Raw genomic sequence first — 27,233 nt, 5'->3', positions numbered from 1 at the left:
TTTAGCCAATTGGGAGTACAATAAGCTCAAAATTTGAGACCTATACAATGGTCCTAAAATAGACAATTTTAGGTTTAATCACACAAGTGATAGCTAGGGGTACAATCGTTATAAGAATTTTCCAAAGGTTTCAATTTTTATTGCGCCTAAATTAGAAATACGTGTTTGCACGTGCGCGCTTAATTGAGGGACTTTGGACCATTATTTTGGGACAATTAAGAATGAATAATATTTATATGAATGTAAGTGCCCTAGAGGTTTAGTGCACTAGTGCAACAAACGTAAGTGAAATCGAACACAAAACGCGCGCGTAGGGTACTAGTTATAATTGATTTGACGTATTAAAAGATTTGACGTCAAGCGTCTTTCGTACGCAAAGGCTTCAGAACCGCATTTCATTTCATTTCATTTCTTCTGCTGCAACGGACGGCTAGCAGCTGCAAGGGACAACCGAAGCTTCACCATTTCTTTCTTCCAAAACTCATCCAAATCCTTACCAAAACTTCCCTAGATTCTCACCAAACTTCACATTCATTTAGCTTTTCACTTGGACAACAACTTAGCTGCAAAAGGAAGGAGCTATCCACGGTTTCTTCAAGCTTCAAAGGGCCGAAAAATCTGTCCTAACCAGCCATCAAAGTAGGTAGTAATCAATCACCTTAAACTTGTCTTTTGGAGTTTGATTTATGCATTTGAGCTAGAATCGTCACTTTAGTAGCTTGTATTGTTGGGAAAATTGTTAAACGTGGGCTCTATGAACTCCCACTTTGGGTTGATGGCAGTGATGATGTTTGATGATGGTTTTGTTGCTGAATTAGAGCTTAAGGAAGTAGATTAAAGGTGCTTTGTTACCAGAAACGTTATTGAACTCTTGAAACAAAAAGTTCCCATTTTACCCCTGCTCTGTTCGGTCACTTTAATGCAGAAATTTGAGGATTTAATGGCTTGATTATGTTGTTTACATGTTGTAGCAGTTGTGTACAAATTTTCGTTGAAAAATACTGAGTTTTGGTGGGTCAAACGAATTTATTTCCAAAGCTAGTAATCTGGGAAAACGGTTGCCGTCGTAACCAGACCAGTGTTCGTGTTCGTCCATAACTCCGTACTCCGACGTCGAAATCAAGTGCCGTTAGCGGCATTTGAAACTAGACGTTCCCATTTTTCCAACAGTGTATAATGCACATTCTGGTTTCATGTGTGTGAGCCACACCATTCATCTGAAGTCGGCTGTCCTGTTTCTCCGTTCTGCCGAAATGATTTGATGATGCTGCAACTTTAGGCTTAATTTCGAACCAGTTGCATGCTGAAACTTGAAACGATTTCTTCTGTGAAATTTTATCCCTGTGAATGTATTTTCTAACACTATCAACCATTCCCAATTCCGAGTTAAATTGAGGGAGTTATGATCAAAATACGACGACTGCCTCGTTTTTGAAACCTTAGATTTGGACAGATTGCCTTAAGGATTTTTCCAAATTTTGGTTGATTGATTAACCACCTTTCCGAGGGTATTTTTCCATGAAATTTGATAGAGAGATACCCTTCATATCGGAGTATTATACTGCAAAATTTGGTGTCAATCCAAGTCCGTTTCGGCACTTAATAAAAGGTCCAAAGTCGGAACCAAATCTGGAAATTTTGTAACAGTCTTGAATTTTTCCCAACTTTGAGCTACCGTATCTCGGTACTCGAAACTCCAATTCTTGAGCCGCTTGTTCTGTTCAAAACTTTACTTGCACTTCTAATCGAGTTATAAGTTTCAAGGGCCGGTTTGCAACGAGTGATTTTTTCCGAATTTCCAAAGTTAGCGAAAAACCAACCCCGGCTCAATCCTGGTAATCTAGAACAGCAACTTTAGGCTCATTTTTGAATACCTTCCACTTAGATTCATGGAATGGTGTCTTCTAAGGACTTTTAGTACTTTAGAAGACGATTCCAACGGTACCAAATTCATCAAGTTTCGATTAGTAGAAAGAAAGTTATGATTTTTCAAAGATTTGACCAAAAATCAAAAATTCTGGAAATCCGCGAAGGAACAATTTTACCAGAATCCGGCCAGTTTTGGCCGGATTGTGGGCCGGATTGGTGGCGAAGTTTGAAAAAAAAAGGAGGTTAGCCACTGCCTCCAATCCGGCCAGAAATCCGGCCGGATATCCGGCCAGAAATCCGGCCGGATATCCGGCCGGATTGTGGCGTGGCCAGCCGTCTTTCGATTTCGATCGTTCGATTTGCAATCGTTTTGCTCGTACTCGTTTCCAACCAATGATTTTAAGGATAATAATCCGATTTTTACTCGAGTCCTGCACCCTTTTGAGAATCCAACTTCAAAGACAAGTCAAACGAAGTTTTCAAATATTTCCGAACCTTACCCGTGTCCAATCTTTCTCACCACTTGGGGACCTATAGTAATTATCTACTATTCGATGTTCAGGCACGCACGAGGACCTCCAAGAGGACCCTACCGTGGAAGTTTGAACTCTCCCTCCAACCTACTTGCTTGCATAACTGGTGAGTGTCAAGTGTATGCCTACTTGAACTCTAAAGTCTTGATTCATGCTTGACTTACCTGATTACATGCTTAGTCTATTTGATTTTGAAAAAAATGGAGTCGAGTGTGTACTTAATCGCACTCGTTCTCATTTGGCACGAATGACTCATGTCTAACATGATTTGCCTGGTTTACATGACTTGAAATGCTTGCTTAAACATGTCAAATGCTTGAATACATGAAATGGTATGCTATGATTGCATACGTCGATGGAGTGAATCTCCTCGACATCTACATGATACATGGGGGACGCCCAAACTCATAGGCCGACCTTGGAACTCGAGCCGGCATGGGCTTGGTCGGGAACCTCGGTGAACCATGAGATTCACATGATAAGCTTGATCTATTGAGAGATCTCGCTTGGCATACTCGTAAAGTATCGCCTTATAAATGTCGTGCGGGCCCGAATTGGTGTATGGTGGACGGATGAGAAGTAAGTGGTGAACAACGGATATGAAAATATCAACCCGGTTGACGGAAAGTCATCACGGGGGGATATACAAATGACATCGGCAAATGTGGAACTTAGCTCCTGAGAGCTTCCATATCCTTGAATTGTTTCTGGTTACATTTTGTCGGCGTTATTAATTACTTGCAAGCTGTTACCTGAATTGTATTTGGGCTTGTTATCTGAACTATGTGTCTGCATGTGTGTTATTGGCCTCACGAGCGTTTTGCTCACCCTGTAGATTTGTTTTCCTTAACAGGTTTGAACTCGGAGGTAAAATGGAGAAGCCCTCTTGATGTACTTTTGTTTAGGGCTTGTTATTACTTTTGGTTATGCCTTTGGTTTTGGAATTGTACTTTTGGTATGGAAATGTGACCCTGAGAACTGTCACTGTTGGTATCAGAGCCATATGCCGACAATTGGGACTTTAAGTCCTTCGTCTGGAAAAGCCCGAGCCTCTCGTTCGTGAACAGTCACGAAGCGAAACTCTCCGTAGGGGATGCCCGCGTGCGGGTGGCAAGCTGATAGGTACCCCGTGATATGACCCTTTGGACAAAATGTAATCTGTATTCTGACGTGTGGTTTGGAGAATGGATGACTATTATTAAGTTTGAATACTTCCGCATTTAGTGTATCTAAATTATTGGCTTGTATTGTGTGGTCCGGCTATAAGTTGAATGGAATTGCTTGAGTCCTAGCGAGAGCTAGGCAGGCGTTCCGCGGATACCCTTTGGTTCGCCTTAGGGAGAAGTGGGGGCCGTCACATTATCCCCCTATGATTTAATATTTTTGTACATTACCCCCCTATGATTTAAAAACTATACATAACACTCTCATAGTTTGGATTAAAGTGTCAAACTAATGGAATTTGCAATCCATAATGGAGTCACCTAAAATGTCAAAAATACCCCTATATAAAGTTGAAAATTATTTATTAACCATTGGAGGGTCATGTGTATATTTTGAAAACCATAAGGAGATTATATGGTAAAGCATTAAATCATAAAAGAGTTATATGGTAAAACATAAAATTATACAGGATTAGTATGTCATGTATATTATGTTTATATATTTTGGTCACTTCAATCATTTTAATTTTTAAACAAGGGTAATTTCGACATTTTTAAAGGTTCCGTCACGAAAGATTATTTCCGTCACTTTGACACTTTAATCCAATCATGAAGGAGTGACGTATAACTTTTGAAACTATATGGGGGTTATGTGCAGGGGGTAAAATATAGTTTGCCCTAACCAAAATGAAGCAAAGTACCAGCTTCCCCAGATTGAAAAATGACGATGTTCTTAACATCTTGGATAAATACAGCATTTCACCTTCCATAAAAGGTTTGTCCCGTGACGGATCAGAAGCGGTCCATTACTATTATGGAGTGTTTCAACGTCTGGCTGAAGAAGGATACCTTTCTACAACCTCAAAATCATTATGCATCCAAGGAACGAAATTGGATCAAGAAGTCAATGCATTAAAAGTTTTGGTATTTCTGATGTTATCATGATTTCAGGTCAGAGTTTTGATCGATTTGGAAACAATACTTTTGATTTTGCATTTTTTGGTCTAAGAATTAGTCTGGATTTTGTGTTAGTTGACCAGCCTTTTGAAATTGCTTCTGAAGTTTGTAGGATTCTTAGATATGGAGGGTACTTAGTTGTTCACATAACAGTTAAAGATGAGTATACTTTGACTCTTTTCTTAGTTTATTCGCCTGCTGTAGATTAACAACATTTAGAGACGTTAAAGGCTTGTATTCGACTTCTTCTATGTATGAAGTAGTACTAAGAAAAAGTTTGGAAGATTCAATTTCGGATGATATTGCCCAAAGATGTGATAATAACACAGTTCCAGAGTACAAGCGGGATTTAATTGGCGATCTTGAGCCATTGGAAGAAAAAGAACCATTGGAAGACTGGACCGAACAGGGGAAGCACAGTGAGAGCATCAAGTTATTCAGGCATCTCCCTACCATGGTTGATTTAATTTACAAGAGGATGTACATTTACATTGACCTGGGAGCTCGAACTTACAATTCAATGATTGGAAATTGGTTTGAGAAGCTGTATCCAAAGCAAAGCAAAAGATTTGAAATCTTTACGATTGAGGCAGACAAATCTTTTCATGAGTACAAAAGGAAGAAGGATGTCACACTTTTGCCATATCCAGCGTGGATAAGGAACGAGACACTAGTCTTTGGAACGAGAAATAAAAAAAGGGAATATACAGGCAGGATTCAACCAGGACAGCCACAAGTTTTGCAGGACTACATGGGGGAGCAAAATGTTGTACAAGCCTTTGATTTCGCAGATTGGTTGATAAGGTCATTTTCCAGGCAAGATTTTGTAGTCCTTAAAATCGATGTTGAAGGAACTGAAATGGATTTGATCCCAAGATTGGTGGAGAGTGGAGCAATTTGTTTGACTAATGAATTTGTTCTTGGAACGTCATTATGATCGTTGGCTGAAATGTTGTTCAGGTAAATGGACTAAGAGGTACAACACCACATATGATCAATGCTTTAATTTGTTCTCAAGACTCAGGCAGGGTGTCAGTCTTGTGCATCAATGGAGGTGAGCTATGAAGTTACGATTTGACCTAGGCAAGCTGTTTTTCAATCGAACAACTGGGATTAATTGCAGTCTTTCGTTTTTCATGTTTGTGATGTTTTGAGGTTGTAGTCCATTATGAAACAGAGTCTACATTGATTTAGTTTAGTTGTTACTCATTTTGCAATTTATTTTCCTTTCAAAAGCATTGTTTCACAAATCATTAAAACATTGTCCTCAATGCACCGTCCAATATAAATTGGCATTGAGATTATCTTTTCCTAATACGAGAGGTCTGGAAGGATGCAACTCTGGTATACTAGTTATATATGGTGCCCATGAAAAACGTAATGAGATTTCTTTTACTAATCCTAATTTTATTGGAAGGATGCACGTCTGATGCATCAGTTATTTGTGCTCATGATAAATGCAATGAAGCTTCTTTTACAGTCTAATTTTATTGGGTGCCCGAGTGCATAAGTCATTTGGTATGAGAGGTAAGATTGGTGAATAAGGATAGTCTCAAAATATACTTCTCACTTATTTAGCAGCAGCTTTTTTTTCTTTTCTTTTTAGTTTTTAATGTTTACTTCTTTCATCTGTGCCACTGTTTAATGTGTGTTCACCTTTCTTGGATGATAATTCATATCTTTTCAAACATTATATACACAATACGTATAGAAGTCGATCCTTTTTTTTTTCAGGAGTAAACTCCAAGCGCCACAAGAAAATAGAGAAAATAGAGAGAATTTGAGCGTCAAACTAGAAACATCAAGATTACTGCTAGGCCTGTCAAAATTAGTGAAGGTTTAATTTCAAAATTATTAGCATTTATCATAGGTTTCACTGTGCTCGTTTGCAAACCATCACCTCCGAGCAATACAAAGTCTTGTAATACTTTTCTATTTACTTCTCAACCATAGGTTCGATTTATGGAAGTTTAATTGTTATTTTTCCTTCACCTTGAGTCTCCACAGTTTCTCGTAGTGCTTGCTTTCGTTGCCTCCTTAGAGTTCTTTCAATTTTGGAATCCAATGGAACAATGACTCGTAGAGCCCTCTGCATAAACCACAAGAAAACACAATCAAAAGATTAACAAAAAATAAAACTAAATACTAAATTACTTTAGACTACTCTATGTACTAAGTCTAAATATATTCACAATATAATACAATGTTTAGACTAATAAAACTTACTTAGCCTTAATATTGTCATGATTCCCGACAACGGCGCCAAAAACTTGACAAGATTCAAACCTATGCTCTAAATTTTAATCTAATTCCCTCGTTCACTACAAGTATACCAGTCGTGGCTTGTAGTACTAGGGAGTTAGGATCGATCCCATGAGAATTACTTTCAACAACTATGGCTTTTTATTCACTCTATTATCTAAATTAATCAAGAATTTTAACTAAGAACAATAAACACAATGCTAAAACAATGCAAGAAAAATTAACAACTTGAACATATTCAACTAAACACAAATGTTCTAGGGTATAGAATCCACTAAATGTACCTAACTATGGATAAAATAGTCAATTATCACTCATGCTCTTGTTTTGCTAAGGATGTATTTCATTTAATCCATCGGAACTCGCTCTCGCCAATCAATCGAATTTAGCCAACATTATAGTTTCCCTACTCTCACGGTGAAATCTAAAGTGAAGACTTAATTTAGATCTAGAAATGCCAAAAATATTCACCTAAATGTACCACTATTTTCATGTGCCTACTCCTTAGGTTCCACCTATTCCATTTCCATCATTGTCAACTATTCTCATAAATTAACAACTACCATGGCTTGTAAATGGTGATCAAGCATTCACAAGTGTTAAAGTAAGAATAAGTGAACTATCAAGTACAAGATATAGCAATAATCAAGGCAATACAATCCCCCATAACCAAGGCACAAATAGTTTCATCTATCCTTAGAACAAGAAATTTTACCTAGATATAATAGATTTAACAACTAAGCTCATATTTGCAATGTAACTAAGCATTAATGAAACAACAAAGAGAGTAAAGAGAAAGAAATGCTTATTCAAGTGAAGAAACAAGATGTTCAAGTTTCATCATCTTCATAACCGTAAAAAATACATTGTTATATCAAAAGTTCTTCAAGTTCTTCAAGAGAAAAAAAACTAGATATAAAACTATTCTAAAACTAAGCTAGAGAGGAAAAAAAAGAAAAAGTTCTTTCCTTGGCAAGAACTAATCTCCCTTCAATAATGTGTTTTTTCTTGCTAAAAGTCAAGAAAAGAAACTCTTAAATCCACCAAAAGTTGGTACAAATTGTTCTTTTATGTCTTGTCTAAAATAAAGAAAGAAATAAAAGTCATGCAAGTTGGCAACTTGCAACCACCATGAATCCCTCGAGGGATTCTCCCAGGGATTGTGCAGAGCTTGTTATTCTCTGTGAAATGAAATTCTGCCCACAATCTTTGACATAATCCGCAGAGTAACCCTTGAGGGATTCTCCTTTTCTTTTTTTTTTTCCTTTTCATCATTGACTTACACCACTTCTTTTAACCATTGATGTGACTTTTCAAACATCTAATCCTCGCTTATTTTGCTTTCAATTAAACTTGATCATTTTACCTACATCAACAAAGAGATTTTGCAAGTAAAATGACAAAATGGCAACTAATTCATTTGTCAACTTAAGGTATAAATTAGTGACATAAAATGGACAATTTATACCAATTAATCTTATAAATTGACTCAAAAATAATATGAAACACATTAAAAAGATTACAAATTTAGTCATTATCGTAATATACACTAGGTCATTCCAATCACTTTGTACAGTTACGGACTCAACCATCCCTCTAGCACTTCTAAAAACAGTACCTAAATTAATAGAAAAATGCTGCATCATAGGACCATGAAGATGCCAATTGTAAAGCCACGAAAGGTAGCTTGAACGTTGTCTTTAAATTTTCAGTGTTGTCAATTTACTTGCATGGCCCAAAGGAGAAAAATAAAGACTAGTGATTCATACTTGAACAATCTTTAATGCAAATCTCGACCCACAAAGAAAATGGCAAGTGTGAAATGATTAGATTTGATTAAGTCGAAATGCACATTCTAAACATGCAATAAAACATTGAAGACGTGGATTAGGTGAAGATAAGTATAAGGTCTCTATTATTTCAGCCTACCTCATTCATTGAATGACTCGTAGTTTATGAAAACTTTTGTCAAGTTGTAACCTATTTATTTGTCTTAGTGCTCCGTAATTTTTTTTTTACTCAATGATGTCCCTTATTAGATTACGTACACGACGTGATCTCTCCAACTTATAAAATTAATTCCACTCAAATAATATAAAAAAGGGTAAAAAACAAAAAAGCCCCATGTGGTTAACCTAATACATAGAAAAGCCCCCCATGGTTTCAAAATATATAACACAACCCCTCATGCTTTGAACTAAATTGTAAAGGTAACGGAATCCGTTAAACTTAACGGAAATGGACAAAATGACCAAAATGCACTGATATAAATAAGCAAAAGACAGCTCAAAAAAATCATTTGTTTTAGTCTCTAAGTAGAGAGAATTGAGGGTTAAGGGGTAGAATAGGTATATTTGATAAAAACTAGTCATAAAAAAAAAATTTTAGGTTCCAATAAGTCATTTCTGTTAAGTTTAACGGATTCCGTCACCTTTATAATTTAGTTCAAAGTATGAGGTGTCGTATTGTATATTTTGAAACCATAGGGGGCTTTTCTGTGTATTAGGCTTATCACAGGGGGCTTTTTTGTTTTTTACCCTATAAAAAATGATAATATTGATCTTAATTATCAGATCAATTTCGATGCATGGGACACTCTCTCAATTTTTTTTTTTGATAAAATATCATAATTTTATTAAAATCTGCACTAATGGCATAAATTACATCATCAAACATACACAAATATCAAAGAACATATCTAAAGAAGATCTAAAAAAAGGGAAAAATCCATTTTTCATCTCTAAAGTTTGAGTTAGGGACACATTTCGTCCCCAAACTTTTAAACGTACCGTATTTATTACATGAATTAATTATTTTTTGCCACATTTAGTCCACAAAAGATAAATTGCTTAATTTGACTGAAGAGAATCACGTGTTTGGCACGTGGCCGTTAAGTAAAAATAATTTTTCAGTCAAAATCAACAGCCACGTCAGCTTTCTCCGTCCAAATTGAATATTTTACTGTTTTTGGACTAAATATGGCTCAAAATAATTAATCAATGTACTAAATGTGGTGCGTCTAAAAGTTTGGGGACGAAATGTGTCCTTAACTCAAAGTTTAAGGACGAAAAGTAGATTTTTTTCCCTAAAAAAAAGATACTCCAAATTTGAAGAACTATAAAAATTATGTTATAAAGTTTCAAATTTAGAAAATGAGATAAAATAATTGTAACTTCAAGAATATCTATACATGTTTCCAATTGCCAAATCTACTGATTAACTGTTTCAAGTTCAGATATTACAATGAGATCTGCTGAAAAGATCCAAGAAATTCCGGATCTGATAATTAAAATTTGAAAAAACTCAAATCTAATAAAAGAAAAATAAAAAATTATTAAAAACTCTCACTAGAACTCCTTAGAAGAGAAAAAAAAAACTCTCACTAAATAATCCTAAGGAGAGAAGAGACTCTCACTAGAAAAATTTTTAGAGAGATTTTATTCACACAAATAAAAAGAAACTATATAGAAGGCTCCTCCCATGGGGAAAAGTCAGAAAAATCAGATCTCTCTCCCATGGAAGAGTTGGAGAGAGTTTTAATTAGGGAGTTTTTTGCTAGAGAGAAAGAGCAATTAGAGATTAGTTGAAAAACTCTCTCAATTGTCTTATCTCCCTAGATTTTTAAAATAATCTACAGTGGTTTAAGCCGGCCATTGATTTGGCGGCACTTTTAACATATGTTATAATTGTTGTGACACTTTTGTCTAGATGTGCAAATTTTATGTGGTTTATTAAAATAAAAAACCATTATAAATTGACAAATTTAATGCAAATCTCGAATCCACTAAGAAAATGGGGAGTGTGAAAGGATTAGATTAGATTAGATTTCGTCCAAATGCACATTCTAAACAAGCAATTAAACATTGCAGTAGGTGAAGATAAGTATTCAAGCTCTCTATTATTTCAGCCTACCTCATTCATTGGTTGTATCATAGTTTATGAAAAAGATTTGTCAAGTTGTAACCTAATTATTTGTCTTAGTGCTCCGTAATTTTTTTTATTACAATGGTGTCCCTTATCAGATTACGTACACGACGTGATCTCTCCAATTGTTAAGATTCCACTCAAATAACATTTAAAAAATGATAATATTAATCTTTATTATCAGATCAATTTCGATGCATGGGACTAGGGCTGCAAACGAATCGAGCCGGTCGCGAGCGGCTCGAGTCAAGCTCGAGTCGAGCTCGAGCCGGCTTGAGCCAAACTCGAGCTCGAGCTCGACCTCAGAATATTAAGCTCGTTAGCTCGCGAGCCGGCTCGCGAGCTTGGGTATATATATATTTTTTATTTTTATTTTTATTTAATAATAAAATTACGTATATTATATATATTTTTTTTTCATAGTAAAATTACGTATATATCCTTAATATTTTATTATTTATTAAGAAAAAAATATTATTTTATTTATTTTTTTAAAAATAAAATAATTATTTTTTATTTTTTTCGAGCTCGAGCTCGGCTCGACTTGATTCGAGTCGAGCTCGAGCTCGAAATTTGCCGGCTCGTCGAGCTCGAGCTTGGTAAAATTTAGTCGAGACTCGACTTGATTAGCTCAAAACTCGACTCGACTCGACTCGTTTGCAGCCCTACATGGGACGCTCTCTCAATTATCTTATCTCCATAGATTTTTTTAATAATCTACAGTGGTTTAGGGTGGCCATTGGTTTGGCGGCACTTTTAAGATATGTTATAATTGTTGTGACACATTTGTCTAGATGTACCATTTTTATGTGGTTAATTAAAATAAAAAAGCCATTATAAATTGACAAATTTTAATACGCACCCATACTTCTCTTCTAATTCATATTGAGCAACTTTTTTGTTTATCAACTTCACTACTCCAAAATACATTCGATCGGTTAGACCTCTATCAATCAAAACATCCAAGCCAAAGAAATTATACTATTTAGAGCACTTTTTGGTGCCACGTTTACACTATTTTCTGGTAGTGTTCACCAGTACAAACTGAGAAAATGGAAGTCCTCAGTTCAGACATAATAAAAGGTATAGAGGCAAGATTTTTTCTTAGTTCCGGTGGCCTGGCGATAATAGAGACAGTTTTTTGGCACCAGCATAATTTTTTTTGAGCCACCGGCATAAATTACCCAAAAGAATAACTAGTCATTAGTTTGTTTTGCTCGAGTTTACAGTTAACTAGACCTCCCTCTAGTCAAACAATCAAAGGTTAACTTGTACGAAAACACACCCAGCATGTTAATTGTTTAAAGTTACAAACTCATAGTAGTCACTAATTTTGTCAATTCATTATTAGTCTATAGCCTTACTCCTCCATCCGTCATCTGTTATCCTAGAAATCACCACTACCTCCACAAGTCATTCTACAACTTGTTTGTGATGTATAAGAATTTGAATTTCCAATTAATTGTCAAAATGTCTTTCAGTTTATATGAAGTGGACTTAGATTCACAAAATTTTTGGGATCACTTTTTACAAATCTAGTGATCCTATTAGGATCCAAATGTAATCTATAAATTTGGGCCGCATGGCAAACTGATATATCATTTAGGGTCGAAAGATTAGCAAAAGGCTTGTCTTATAGAAGGCATTTATATTTTCTTTTACAATCTAAATTATTTATTTTCAAATAAATTCATTTTACCAATTTATTTGTATAGATTTGACTATACAATAAACTCTATAACACATGAGAAAACATGTTGATTGAAAACCTCCATAACAAAAAATCTCAGTTTTTTCTAGTCCTCCAAAGTCTTCCCCCATCCTGCAACATCCTGACGGATGATGGGTAACAACCTCAAATCCAGAGAGGCCGAATAATGGCTAGGTGTCATGAATGAGAGGCATGCAAATTGGAGAAATTAAAACGTGGCTAATTTTGCAAGGACGTAATAGAGAAGGAATGGTCCCAAAATTCTACTGAAACGATAGGAAAGACTGGTCCTAAAATTCCGTGGGAGCACAATAATTTACGACGGACTGGTCCTAAAATTTAATTGAAACAGGACAAGAATAGTTACAATGGTTGCTTCTATGGTGGAAAGTAGGTTGACCTGCCCACCGTGGACAGAAAGAGTGCTAGAAGGACAGCTCAGCAAAAGCATATCTATCCATGTTTTTGGGGTCCAGTTGAGAGTAGGTGACCGGCAAAGCCTTTTTATCATCTGAAGGAGCTAAGAGCAAATACTAATATAAATTGGGTTGGGTGATTAAATAAATTAGTGAAACAATAGATGCTATACTGGAATAACAATAAGAGCCAAGTGTGTCCTTTTTGAATTTGTTATCATTAGAGGCGGAGGAAACAGAATGTGGGGTAAAAAATTTTCACATTAAATTAAATTGTTATTTTAAACTAAGCAACTAATTTTTATTTACATTGTAATTGTTTTTTAACATAATTGGGTTTCACCTTTTTACTTTATCATCAATTGCATTTTTTGCTTGCTTGTTTCAATGGATTTGCTATCATTAGATAATCCTATCACAACAAAATCTTTTAATTCAGCACTTACTTTTAAGTGTAAATTTTGATTTTTACTATGATTTGATTATCCGTATCATTAGATCATTTTAATATTTAAAAATTCTCAAATTTTGACACTAATTTACTAGTCAAATTTGTGATTTATAGTTTGTCATATCCAGTACAACTAGTTGCAGAGTTAGAATTTAAATTCATAACCATCTAGTTATTTCAATAGTTCAAACGTTCAATCTTTGAAACTTTTGTATTATGTGATTTATGTTTATGATTATTTTATCTACAATCTCAATTTTAGTTTCTTGGTGTATTATGTTAATTATATTTATGATTACTTATCTACAAATTTGATATCAATTTGAAAGTCACTATGTTACGTATAAGATTACTTATCTAATTGCTAAATTAAAATTAAAATCTACCAGGTCAATTATGTCACGATTCTGGTTTTTTGTAGCACTATGTTAATTATGTTTCTAATTATTCATCTACAATTTTGATTCCAATTAAAAAATCACTATCTATGAGGACTTAGTTAGAGGGATCGCTGTTAGTATAAACTTTTTAATACCATTTTCTAAACTTTCAATTTTATCCTTAGGGAAAACTTTTAATTTTTGCTCTAATTGTTTAATCACATTTTGCCAATATAACTATCCTAAGTATTGTAATTACCAAATTACTATAACCTTATGAACCAAAATTCTTCAATAAATTATTGTGAAAAATAAAATTTTTATAAAATTAATTCCTTTTAATTATTTATGTATATAATTACTCATCTACGTGAACTAACAATTAAATTTAATCCTTAAGATTGGAGTACACATAAATACATTTATGGGCTTTTAAGTTTTAACTTACCAAAATTACCTTTCAAATTTTGGCTTTCGCCAATTTAGCCTGGGAGCTGCTCCCCAGCTGATGCCAATTATTGGATAATCCGACAAACCCAATTAATCCATTTAAAATTATCTTCTCCCAAGTCTCTTCTCTTCCCCCACCCCTTTTTTTTCAAAATTTTCATTTTGTCATGATCTTAACTAATTTTGTTCCATTATTATTATTATTATTATTATTGTTGGTTTTATTTTATTATTTTATTTTCTCTTAGTTTGTTAACTTGCTCATTTTTTAGCATTACCAATTTATGATAAGTTTTAGCCTCTTTTTATATTCTTATTAGTCAATTATTAAATAATATGTAATTTTGTGACATAGAGTATAAATGAAAAAAAATTGGAAATTAGGCTTATTGAGCATTATAAGTAAATATTTAAAACTAATGATGGGTACAAAGAGTGGTATAAATTGATAATTTAGTTTGCAAAAATGAATTTAAATGAGTTTATAAAAAGTTAAAATAAATGGGTTATAAATGGATAATTGGGTTATCCATTTTATTTTTTGATTTATCCATTTATACTCATTTAATTAAATGGGTATAAATGAGTTGACTCACTTATACCCATTACCCATTTTACCCAATTCAAACCCACCCAAGTCATCCATTTTGACACCTCTATATGGAACCAGGAAATCTCGAGTGAATTAATGACTTTCTTGCATCAAAACCTGAGTTTTGTTATTAGTTATTACTGACAAGGTGTTTAACATATCAGTCCAGTTTTCAGAGTTACTATCCCGAGTTCAACATGCCATGTTGGTACCAGCTGGGTTATGGTTATGAAATTGGTTTCTTGTTAATTATTATTACAAAAAATATTTATAATTGGAAAAGATTCAATTCTTGCATACTGAATAATAAATATTTATAGGAAAAATCGTTTAAAATGTCTTTCACATTTCGTTAAATGAAATAGTATTTTTCTTAAAGAAAAAAGAAAAAGTTGGTTAAATTATATTTAAAAAGAATTAAAAAGGATAAATGCAATAAAGGAAAAATACTTTTGAACCAATAAATAGAATTAAAAAATTAAATGACAAAAATTGGATAAATTACTTTAAACAAAATAGAAAAAAAAAACCACTTTAAAATGTCTTTCGAATTCCCAAAGAGGTAAAGACATCATTTTAAAATAATTGGGGATGTTGCATTGGGTCAAAAAAATCTCACGGAGGCTCGAACTGAAGACACGAAAGCAGCATCTTTATTCCTTCATGAAAACAGGCTTTATCTTAAGGAAACGCCAAAATTAAACTACGCCCCCTTGTTCATTACCGGTTCTAGCCTGTCGTCGGTTGCAAATTTCATTTTTTGTCTGTTTTTTTGGCCCACCTAACTTAGTTGTCATATTCCTATTACTTCTTCCCACTATGCAAAGATGACTCAGCTTTCCACCATAGAAGCAACCTTATGTATAAGATTACTTATCTAATTTCTAAATTAAAATTAAAATCTACCAGGTCAATTATGTCACGATTCTGGTTTTTTGTAACACTATGTTAATTATGTTTCTAATTATTCATCTACAATTTTGATTCCAATTAAAAAATCACTATCTATGAGCACTTAGTTAGAGGGATCGCTGTTAGTATAAACTTTTTAAAATCATTTTCTAAACTTTCAATTTTATCCTTAGGGAAAAACTTTTAATTTTTCCTCTAATTGCTTAATCACATTTTGCCAATATAACTACCCTAAGTATTGTAATTACCAAATTACTATAACCTTATGAACCAAAATTCTTCAATAAATTATTGTGAAAAATAAAATTTTTATACAAATTAATTCCTTTTATTTATTTATGTATATAATTACTCATCTACGTGAACTAACAATTAAATTTAATCATTGAGATTAGAGTACACATAAATACATTTATGGGCTTTTAACTTACCAAGGGTAAATGCAATAAAGAAAAATCGCTTTTGAACTAATGAACCGAGTTAGAAAAAAATGAATGGCAAAAATTGGATAAATTACTTTAAAAAAAATGGGAAAAAAAGAAGAAGGGACAGCAAATGTGAAGATTGTGTAAATGTAGATACATTTTAGTATAATAGAATACTTAGTGAATGTAGGTGCATTGTTAGCTATACTATATATAAAGTTTGAGGAAGGAATTTGGAGTTAACATTTTATGAACTTTTGTTATCCTTATAAAAACTAATTTTACTTTAACTATCTGTAACTACTCATCGCTGCTTTTACTTCTAACTATTTAAGTATATGTTTTTAACATAACTACCCCTAAATATTATAACTACTAATATAAATTATTTTATGAAAATTATTTAAAACATTAAAGTTTGTTTCAATAAAAAAAATTTTATTTAAAATATATTATCATAAATATTATCTATTTTTTGATTGCACGCATATTATGAAAAATGAAGCTGAATATGATTAATAGTCCTATGATTAATAGTCCTTAAATCAATAGGACTAAATGCGCTTAATCAATAGTCCCAAGGATTATTGCATTGACCAATTTTTCCAAATCTTCCCGCTAATGCCCGCAACTTGTTTCCCGCCAATCAAGCATGGGGAGCTACTCCGGAATTAATGATAATTTTTGGGTGCATGCAAATATCCATAAGTTGTTGAGGGGCATACATGTTATTTATCCTAAAAGTACAATGGACATGGTGAAACTTCTTCTACCAGGTTCCGGTCACTACTTTTAATAACCTTTCTTGATCCAGGCCCACAGTGCTGTGTTGTCCTAATTTCCTTTGCTCTTCCCACCGCGCATAGGCAGGTCAGCTTTCCACCATAGACGGAACCTAGTTACAATCAGGGTGTACCATTGTGTTAGTGTAAATCTATGCCAGGTCCTAAAATTCCGTGGGAGCACAATAATTTACGACAGACTGGTCCTAAAATTTGCTTGAAACAGGACAAGAATAGTCACAATCAGGGTGTAACATCGTGTTAGTGTAAATCTATGCCAGGTCCTAAAATTCCGTGGGAGCACAATAATTTACGACAGACTGGTCCTAAAATTTGCTTGAAACAGGACAAGAATAGTAACAATCAGGGTGTACCATCGTGTTAGTGTAAATCTATGCCACAATCTTCAGAATGGGATGCAGCGTGAAGAAAATGTCTATAAATCCATATTCAACATCTATACTCGAAAATTGTGCAACTCTGATGTTCGAGTGAATTCTTAGTCATCAAATTTCATAAACAAAATTTCACGCTAGGATGTTTAAGTATGTGATACACTTGAGTGAAAAGAGAAGGCTTCTTTAGACCTATTCATCATCAATTTTGATTTACCTGTCATGGCCAATTACATAATCAACCCAATCAATTCCAGTTAGAATATGTTTGAGTACTTTTAAGGCTGCCAAGAACGAAATGTGGACAGATGTATACTTGAGAATTGACATGATGAGCAGAAAAGATGTACTATTGTTAATTGTCTATTCTCTATGAACGTGGATACTTGAAGCTGCAATTTTAGAAATTAGTCTCTCATAGTTTAGGTCAGGTCAGTACAATAATTGCCCCAAGCATTATTGTACTTGGATAATTACACATTAGAATGAACACATTTCACATTATTGCGCTTGGATGTTTGGATTTAATTTTCTAGGCATTTATCTAAAGGGATAATTTTAGAAACCTCCCTTGAGATTTCTAACAGTTTCATCTAGCATCTTTTAACTTTAAAAAATATCACTTCCTTGCTTTTGACTTTTATAACATTGCCAATCCATTTCAAAATATATTATTAAAAATTCATCTTTGGATACAGAAGATGTTTTCACTCCAAAAGTACCCTTTGTTGTCCTATACTTTTTTTTCAAAATTGAAAACATATAAAAGAAGGTTGAAAATAAAGACAAGCTGTGTAAATGTGTAATGTTGATAGAATCAATATAATAGTGATATTTTAACATATAAAAAATTTGTTTAAGAACCTATACAAAGTCTTTTCAAGCCAGAAAATGTTATTCCCTCATTGTAAAGTGTTTTTGTCAATTTGAGGAATTTTTCAAAATTTTAGAATTTTCTAAAATAGTTTTCTAGATTGATGGCTTACAAAAAACAATTTTATTTACAAACTCATTTGAGGTTTGTTCAAAGACCAAAAATTATTTCCTTAATTTGAATGTGTTTGTGGATGAATTTAAGGATTTATGAATTGTGTACAAGTTTTTTTATTTTTTTTATTTTTTGTCCGAATTAATTCTTCATGATTAGCAAAACAAGTTTCAATTATATATTGAAACAAAAAGAAAAGAAAGTGAAACTAGCTTTTTAATTTTAAATTTTTTCCATGACCCAAAGGAGATAAACTAACTTGTGATTGATACTTGAACAATCTTTATTGCAAATATCAAGCTCACTAGGGAATTGGGATTGTGAAAGGGTTAGATTACATTTTATGGAAATCCATATTTTACCTATGCAATAAAACGTTGAACTCTAGTCGGCATAATCTTCAGATTACGTGAAGATAAGTTTTCGAATTCTCAATTATTTCAGTCTACTTTGTTCATCAATAGTTTCAATTTTTTACGAAAAACTTGGTCACGTTGTGACCTAATAATTCATCTTATTTCTCAATTATTTTAGTCTCCCTCTTCTACTGCCACTGTAGTCACCCCCTCCCCTCCCCTCTTTCCTCCTCCTTCCTCCTCTCCTTCACTCCCCTCTTTCCTTCTCCTCCGTCCTCTTCTCCTCTTCCTTTTCCCTGCTGTTCTCCTCCCCCGTTTCTCGATCTGGTTGCAACCTTTACCTTGTTACAGGTGGGTTGTGATAGCGACTAGGTCTAGTTGCCATCCGTGACTAGATTGAAAAAAGGGAGGGAACGGAGTTGCAGGGAAGGGGAAGGGAAAGGAAGGAGGGAAAAAGAGGAAAGTGGAAGAAAGGAAAGAGGAGAGAGGAGAAGAGAGAAAAAGGGAAGAAGGAGGAGGGGGAGAGGGGAATGGTGGCGCTGGAGGAGGGGTGGTGGGTAATAGGGAATTTTTTTATAAATATTTAAAAAATAGCTCAAAAAAATTTTAAATTTTATAGATATTCCAAAATATATTTTCAAAAACACATAATTCAAACGAACTGTCTACTATCGAAAGTTTTTAACATACACTGCTATAATAAAGTTTTTGAAAAACACTCTAAAAAATTTCCACTACATACAAAGCCCAAATAATTTTGAGGTTTAGAATGATCGGTTTGATTAGATTTGTTTATATCTATCCAGCATCATCTTTGGTTACGTGATATGTGATGATACAGGAGTATTGACATGGTGTACCTAATTAAATGCAACCACATTATTGATGGTATACCTCATTAAAAGTACCCAAATCCCAATTGAATTAATATGTTTAGATGTTCATAGAAAAGTCCATTTGAAACTTAACTTCTACTACCTTGCTCGATCCGGTCCTCGAAATGCATGTTCCTCCATCCTGTTAACAGATTACGTATAAAGTCAGGTTAGTACAACACATGTCTCAATCACAATTAAACAACAAAGTCATACATTCACGTTTCTGTCCGCATATGTGTGGATTTTCACGGAGTACATTAATAAAAGAATAATCTCATAGCACATATTGAAGAGTAACTATTTTTAAAACTGTAATAGTAAGAGTAAAAATGCCCAATACTCCGCACGTGTTGCATTCCCCGCTTGAGATGAACTCGTCTATAAAATGGTCAATCATGGTGCAACTAAACTCACCAAAGCAAATCTGCAAAAATAACTGAAAAAAAGGAAAAGAAAAAATGGCTATCTCATTGCAACTACTCTTCTTACCAATATCATTCCTGTTGATGATATCTCTGATAAGGTTTTCGCAAGCTGCTGGAATTGCCACCTACTGGGGCCAAACCACTGCGGAAGGAAGCCTGGTAGACACATGTCGTAAAGGTACCTATGACTACGTGAATATTGCCTTTCTGATCAATTATGGCGGTGGCCAAACACCGCAATTGAACATAGCTGGGCATTCCTTAAACAGTTCCGAAATAGAAACTTGCCAAGGCCTAGGCATCAAAGTGTTTCTTTCTCTCGGTGGAGCCGCTAACCTTTCTTCTTCCGATGATGCTCAGCAAGTCGCCTCCTATATCTGGAACGAATTCTTAGGTGGTAATGAATCAGACTCTCGTCCATTAGGCAATGCTGTTTTAGATGGTGTAGATTTTCATATCCAAGCTGGAAAGGCGGATTACTTGGCTGACCTTGTTCAGGCGCTCTCAAAATATAACACACCAGAGAGGAAGCTGGTGTATTTATCGGCAGCACCAGAATGTTTCATTCCTGACTATTTTCTGGACGCTGCTATCAAAACTGGCCATTTTGATTACGTGTGGGTGGAATTTTTTGACAATCCTCCTTGTGAGTATACACCAGGCAATACCAGTGCCCTCTTCGACAGTTGGGACCGCTGGGCTTCCTATCCAGGCATTAATACATTATTCCTGGGTGTACCTGCAGACCCTGCAGTCTCACCTAGTGGTGGTTACATCCCACCGCAAGTGCTAATTGATGAGGTTCTTCCCTTTGTGCAGAACTACTCCAATTATGGAGGGGTCATGGTTTGGGACCAGAGAAATTTCTAATTTTGTGATGAATTTTAAAAAAATTCTACAAAAGGGGTGATTTTGATTGGGTATTCCGTAGGGGGGTCTTCGCATTTTGCGAATGCGAGCTCTGCTGAGCTCGCATTCGCAAAATGCGAGCTCTGCTTATTGAGCTCGCATTCCACGAATGCGAGCTCAATAGAGCTCACCCTGATATTTTTTTTTTTTTTTTTTTTACTCTCATTAAATTTTTTCCAGAAAATAGTAAGAGCTAAATAAAATTTTTCAAATAGCTCGCATTTGATAAATTTGACCTCCAAAAATTGTATTTAATTTTTTTGTTAGATTTCGCATTTATAAGTATGACTTTCAGAAAATTAAATTCAAACTTGCTAGAAAAAAAATTTAAAATGAAATTTACGAGCTGCCACCAAAATGTATCTTTTTCAGAAAATGTTGTTTGTTTTGTAGAATTTGCCTTTACTAAAATGCTGTCGGTAGTAAAATCTTATTTTAAAAGCTCTACTAAAATCTTATATTTCGGAGAAATGTTAAAAAAATGTTATTTAAAATCTGTAATTAGCAGAGGAATAAATTTTTTTATTTTAAAACTTGCACGTGCCTAAAGTCATCAAATATGTGTTCTAAAAAAAATCATATTTCTTTTATATTAAAAAAAATTGGTAATTGTACGGTTGAAAATACGTTATTTTATTATAATACATTTAAATGGTGGAAAAAGTACACATGCATAGTTCTTTCTATTTCATATATCAATGAAAAAATAGAATGAAATTGTTAACATGTAAGGTATCGACTATATTTTATGAATAAAATACTAACTTTTTTTCCTTTTTTATCAAATAATTTTTTTTTATCAAATTCTAATTTTCCTTTGTTATTAATGAATCGTATTTATTTGTTGACACCGACGAATTTTAGTTATAAGAATCTAATAGTTAATAGTCATTAATATCTGTTACAATTTCAACTGTAATTTTAGAAATTTCATAACGCAATGTTATTTAAAAAAATTATATAAGTTATTTTTATGAAGTGCATGTTATTTGTTTTCTTTGTTTTGCTGTTCGACAATTCCGAAATCTTTGTTTTGATGTTCGGCAGCTATGTTTCGATATTGCGTTCTGCTTCTCCCACTCACTTTTGTCTTTTTTTTTTTCGAAATGGGTCTTGGCGGTATGTAGTGCGAGAATGCGAGCTCAATGTGAGCTCGCATTTTCAGAATGCGAGCTCAATGAGCTCGCATTTCCAGAATGCGAAGACCCTCTTTTGTGGATTTATACCTTTACTAGTCTGAAAAATTTCCAACTTTGTGATGAATTTAAAAAAAATTCTACAAAAGGGGTGATTTTGGGATTAATTTCCGTCCTTATTGAGCTCGCATTCCGCATATAAGAGCTCTTGTCTATTTTTTTTTTCATTTTTTAAGAGCTAGGGAATTATTTCCAGAAAGCAAATGCGAGGTCTTATCTTTTTTATTTTGTATTTTTTGAGAGGTAGGGAATTATTCGCAGAAAGCTGCTAATTTTTGTTTTAAAAAATGTTGCAAATATTTAAAATTTTGCAAATAGCTCGCATTTGTTAAATTTGACCTGGAAAAATTGTATTTAACTTTTTTGTTAGATTTCGCATTTATAAGTATGACTTTTACAAAATTAATTTAAAAAATGTTAGGAAAAAAATATGTAATGATATCTACGAGTTCCATAAAAAATATAAAAGTAAATGTAAATATTGTTTGTTTTGTAGAAGTTGCCTTTATTAAAATGGTGTCGGTAGTAAAATGTTATTTTAAAATCTGTACGAAAATCTTATTTTTCGGAGAAAGGTTAGAGAAATTTTGTTTAAAAATGTGTAATGTTTAGAGGAATAATAAATTTGGAATTTTAGAACTTGCACGTGGCTAAAGTCATCAAATATGAGCTAAAACAAAATCAGATTAACAATAATCTTTTTAATATAATTTACTATACATGCATAATTCTTTTATAATAACAAAAATTGGTAATTGTACGTTGAAAATACGTTATTTAATTATAATACATTTAAATGGTGGAAAAAGTACACATGATAGTTCTTTGTATGTCATAGATCAATGTTCTTTCTATTTTATAGATCAATGTAAAAATAGAATGAAATTGTTAACATGTAAGGTGTTAAGTATTTGTTGTGAATAAAATATTAAGTGTTTTTCCTTTTGTGTCAAATAAATGTTTTGACATCGATAAAAATTAGTTATAAGAATATAATAGTTAATAGTCATTAATATATGTTACAATGTCAACCGTAATTTTAGAAATTGTACAACGCAATGTTATTTTAAAAAATTATATAAGTTATTTTCATGAAGTGCATGTTATTTGTTTGTTAGTTGGAAAGGAAAAGGAAAAAAATGAAAGCAAAGAAAGGTTAAGGAAGACGGGCGTGACACTTGCTGTAGAGAGTCCACTGATCCGATCGTTGGATGGGAAGCTTGAATATAAATCCGAGGTCGGATCCAACGATCCGAGGGCGGATAGGTAGGATCCGAGGACTTCGCATGATGGATCCGAGGCCGGATCTTCTGACCTCGGATACACTCCTACAGAAGTACAGACGAGGGATCGGATCTGTCTTAGCTCTTATCGATCCGAGCTCGGATCTATTCCATTAAATTTCCTAATTTTTGTCTTCTTTCGTTTTTCGTTCATTTTTTCTCCTAATTTCTTGTGCACTTTATCGGCGGGACTATCTTCCCATTGATTTCAGCTCGTGCATGAACTTCGTATGGAATGTCCCCCACAATCTCAAGTATCCAATAATGCATCTATCCACCCATTTAATCAACTAAAAAAAATGGGCAAAATTGAACATTTTGGCCAGTAACTTGAAATTGTGGACAACATTGTTTACAAATTTTGAAAGAATTTCCCCAAACAAATTGACAAAACTCCCTGTCAACAACTTCAATTTCAAGAAAATTAACCTTATGACAATATTTCCAAAAACAAAACTAACATTTTCAAGCTATAGACAACTAAAATGTAAAACAGTTTCAAGCCATAGACAACACTTTGTAACCATTTTCAAGCATAATTTTTCTTATTTAACCAAATATACTTTGGAAAATGTAAAAATCCTAATAGCATAATAATTCATTCCAAGCCAAATAAGAATTAAACTTTTCTAAAATACACATAGCATTTTATCCAAAGGAAGAATTACACACTTAAAATTGGAACATTTTGGGCATTTAATTGGAAGATTTGGAATGAAATATTGGAAAACGTTTTCGAAAAATTTGGACAGAGTTTCCCCATAAAAATGGATGAAACTCCCTGCCAACATCCTCAAATTCAGAAAAATAACTCCTCTGTACAGTATCTTCAAATATAATTCCAACATTTTGAAGCCATAAACAACTAAAATCATGCATTTCAAGACACATTGTCGTCATTGTAGACGAAGGTAAAACAACCTAAACTTCCAATTAAAAAGGTGGTGATGCAATTTGAAGCCCTTAATCATCACAATCATCCAATTTGTGTCCAAAATGAGACAACAAGGGTACCAAACATGCTTAAGTAGCACAAGATGATTCAACTAAAAGAAAAATAAAATGTACAAAGTTTGTCTTAACAAAAGAAAAGAAAAATAAAGAAATAAAAGATCCAATCCGCTAAAGAGCATCATGGCTGCTGGGAACGAGGGTCTACTCCCTCCTCGGCTCCATGAGGACCTTGTGAGGTACCAATATGGCCCTCCTCCTGATGAGTTGTAGGAGTAGGGGACCGGCGGATATGGAAATGATCCTCGATCGCACGAAGACGGCGATCGTGTCGGTCGAGCCGCTCGGTCATCATCCGCTCCGTTTGGTCAATGCGCTCGACAACTCGCGTCTCCATACAACAAATGGCATTTAGGAGCTCTTGCCACTTGGAGCGCGGTTGAGGAGGTGGTCGCGGAATCGGAGGAGGAAGAGTCTGTTGTACCAGGCTTTTTTGTAAGACACATCAACCTTCAAGTTTTCTTTAACGGAACTTAGTATGTTCTTGACCTTTAATCCAGGGTCATCTTCAATGCTACGGAGGATGTACCTTGAAATAACGGAAGCAGTCAGGCTTGTATTGTTATTTCTAATCATGTCGCCCAAGCAGTTATGGTCATTCACCCACTTTGTAATTTGCCACATTCCATGAGTCTTTTTCTTTACGGCTCTAACACACCATTCGCATGGTGGATACGATGGCGCGGTTGAAGTGGAAGGATGTCGATCAATTGATGACTTGCACTTAGCAAACCACGTGTTACTCTTACTCTCAATAACTCTGAACTCCCTATTGTGATTGATGGACCACATCCTAACTGCTCGGCTGAGCTGCTGCTTACTCTCAAATCTCATATGAAGACGTATATTATTATTCTCCTCACTGAATGTTACAATACGCTCCAATCCATCCTCCTCTTCCATATCATCATGATCTATGTTCCCAAGATCGGAGAAAAATGTCATTCCTCTTGGCACATATGCAGAGCTGCCAGCTGTGCTATTGCGTCTGTCCAAGTGGTCCATATCGAGGTTTACTCTTAAACCCCCACCTTCATGCTCATCATCCGAATCACTACCAGACACATCTTGCGACTCCGACTCTTCAACCTCTTCCGCATCAACTTCCGGGTCATCTTCCGGGTCATCTTCTTCCACATCATCTTCAAGAGAGCCAAGGAGCCCATCGTGTATACTAGCATATACATCATTTTCAGCTGAACTGCGACAACCTTGCCCAGGGTTAGACTCGATCCCAATTGGAGAAATATGGCATGATGGACCTGGATCTCCAAAACTTGGAATCGAATCCAGGCCATGAAAATATTCCTGGGCACCCATGGACCCTGATGTGAGCCTTGGTTCTAATGAATCCATAGATCGATCACCATGCATATAATGACATGCTGATGAAGTCTCTGGAACGACTACACTAGAACCGAAGTGCAACTTTGTTGGATCCATGAATGCATGAACCAGCGACATCATTGGACCAACAGTACCTATTGCTCCAGTGAATACGCTATTAACTACAGGCATTTGGACGATTTCTTCCTTCTCGATATAAATCTCCGCCATGTATGAAACTCTTTCGATCCAAAGATCGTACATTACATCAAGAGTTTCATCATCCACCACTGCGGAAACAGTATATTTGGAACTCTCCAACGGTTGACGAAGAAACAATTTCAGCTTGAACATCCCTTTATCGACCCCAATATAGTGGTAAATCCTGTCAACCAACTCCCCGTATCCAATTCTATGCCTCAAAGTTAATGTCCGGTTGGAAGTACGAGGCATATAACAAACAAAGTCACCTTCATAATGTATTTGTCCTCCCCAGTATAGGTTTACCCGCAGAGGTCTTTCTACAGACATGTTTGTAAAATGAATCCCTATTTTGGGGACAATATATTAGAATTAGAAGTCCAAGCGTCCAAACAAATGAAAGAGAGGATGGACTATAGGTCGAAATTGGAACTATTATATAGACTAATTTCGATCCATATGTTTATGAAAAAATTTAAAACAGGTATGAAATATGCTATAAATAACGATAGCAATAGCCTAAAACTCCGAACGCAATCTTTAGAAAATTTGGACAGAGTCTCCCCTAAAATTACACTAAAACTCCCTGCCAACCAATCCGAAAAGGGAAGCCGATTAAGTAGTAATCACATTTGCCACACTACATATTGTCAAGAGACCCTATAATTTTCAAAGTACAGGCGTAAGAAATGTATTTAGAAGTTATATATATTTGGGCTCCACATTCACACCTCATAAAAAGATCCACATTCACAATGATGTGATATTCTAGCTATGAATCTTACAAAATTAATGTTATTTTTTCAAATAACCTAATAGTGAGTTACCCTCACAAAGAAAGATCTACAAAAATTTCGACATAATCTCCCCTATAAATAGCCTCAAACTCCCTGTCAAACAATCCAAATATCCATGAAATTCAAAAGCTCCAATCTATAAACTACATAATGTCAATAAAGTCCCAAAGCTCCAATTGCAAAACATACAATATCCAATGTACATAGTGTTTCGACCAAAAGTAATAGGGTCGATAAATAGATTTTAAAAAAAAATTCGGATGAATTTTAAAAGAATTCTACAAATGGGGCATTTTGAGCATGGGATTACATCCAAAGGGTCTTCGCCTTCAGCAAATGCGAACTCACAGAGCTCGAATTTTCGCACGCTGAAATCCACAAAAAATTTTAACAAAAAATAAAACAATAGCTCGCATTTATTATTATGAAATGGACGGATCCGAGCTCGGATAATTTATTGAAGCCCTCGGATCCAACAGGGTTCGAATCCTTCTCAACGGATGATCAGACGAGACCTCGGATCTGAGTAAACAACTATAAATCCGACCTCGGATCCTTATGATCCGAGGTCGGATCTTTCTGACTTTAGTCGTATCCGAGCTCGGATCTTGCTTTTTCTGCAATAATTACAGAAATCTGCA

At 34.4% G+C, this 27,233-nt stretch overlaps 2 protein-coding genes and 1 long non-coding RNA gene across 4 annotated transcripts; all 3 read left to right on the top strand.

Moving 5' to 3' along the window:
- The first annotated feature begins 380 nt into the window (after positions 1 to 380).
- Positions 381 to 3,636, top strand: LOC113722629 (uncharacterized). 2 transcript variants are annotated; one of them, XR_003456764.2, is made up of 3 exons: positions 381 to 643; positions 2,432 to 2,508; positions 3,256 to 3,636. It is a non-coding gene; the product is annotated as an uncharacterized lncRNA (long non-coding RNA). The 2 variants fall into 2 exon arrangements; XR_011814027.1 differs by lacking the exon at positions 2,432 to 2,508.
- A 616-nt stretch (positions 3,637 to 4,252) lies between these two features.
- On the top strand, positions 4,253 to 5,459 carry LOC113722682 (uncharacterized). The gene is made up of 3 exons (XM_072048197.1): positions 4,253 to 4,340; positions 4,517 to 4,652; positions 4,727 to 5,459. Exons 1-3 carry the CDS (start codon positions 4,253 to 4,255, stop codon positions 5,457 to 5,459), a joined length of 957 nt encoding a protein of 318 aa, XP_071904298.1.
- Positions 5,460 to 19,867: 14,408 nt separating this feature from the next.
- On the top strand, positions 19,868 to 20,953 carry LOC113722683 (acidic endochitinase-like). Its single transcript, XM_027245938.2, has one exon. It carries the CDS (start codon positions 19,903 to 19,905, stop codon positions 20,737 to 20,739), a length of 837 nt encoding a protein of 278 aa, XP_027101739.1. The 5' UTR covers positions 19,868 to 19,902; the 3' UTR covers positions 20,740 to 20,953.
- Positions 20,954 to 27,233: the final 6,280 nt, after the last annotated feature.

This window comes from Coffea arabica, chromosome 5e, assembly GCF_036785885.1.
Source record: "Coffea arabica cultivar ET-39 chromosome 5e, Coffea Arabica ET-39 HiFi, whole genome shotgun sequence".
In the NCBI taxonomy this organism is placed as follows: Eukaryota; Viridiplantae; Streptophyta; class Magnoliopsida; order Gentianales; family Rubiaceae; genus Coffea; species Coffea arabica.
The sequence above is the reverse complement of the archived record's forward strand: the minus strand, read 5'-3'. Positions and strand labels throughout refer to the sequence as shown.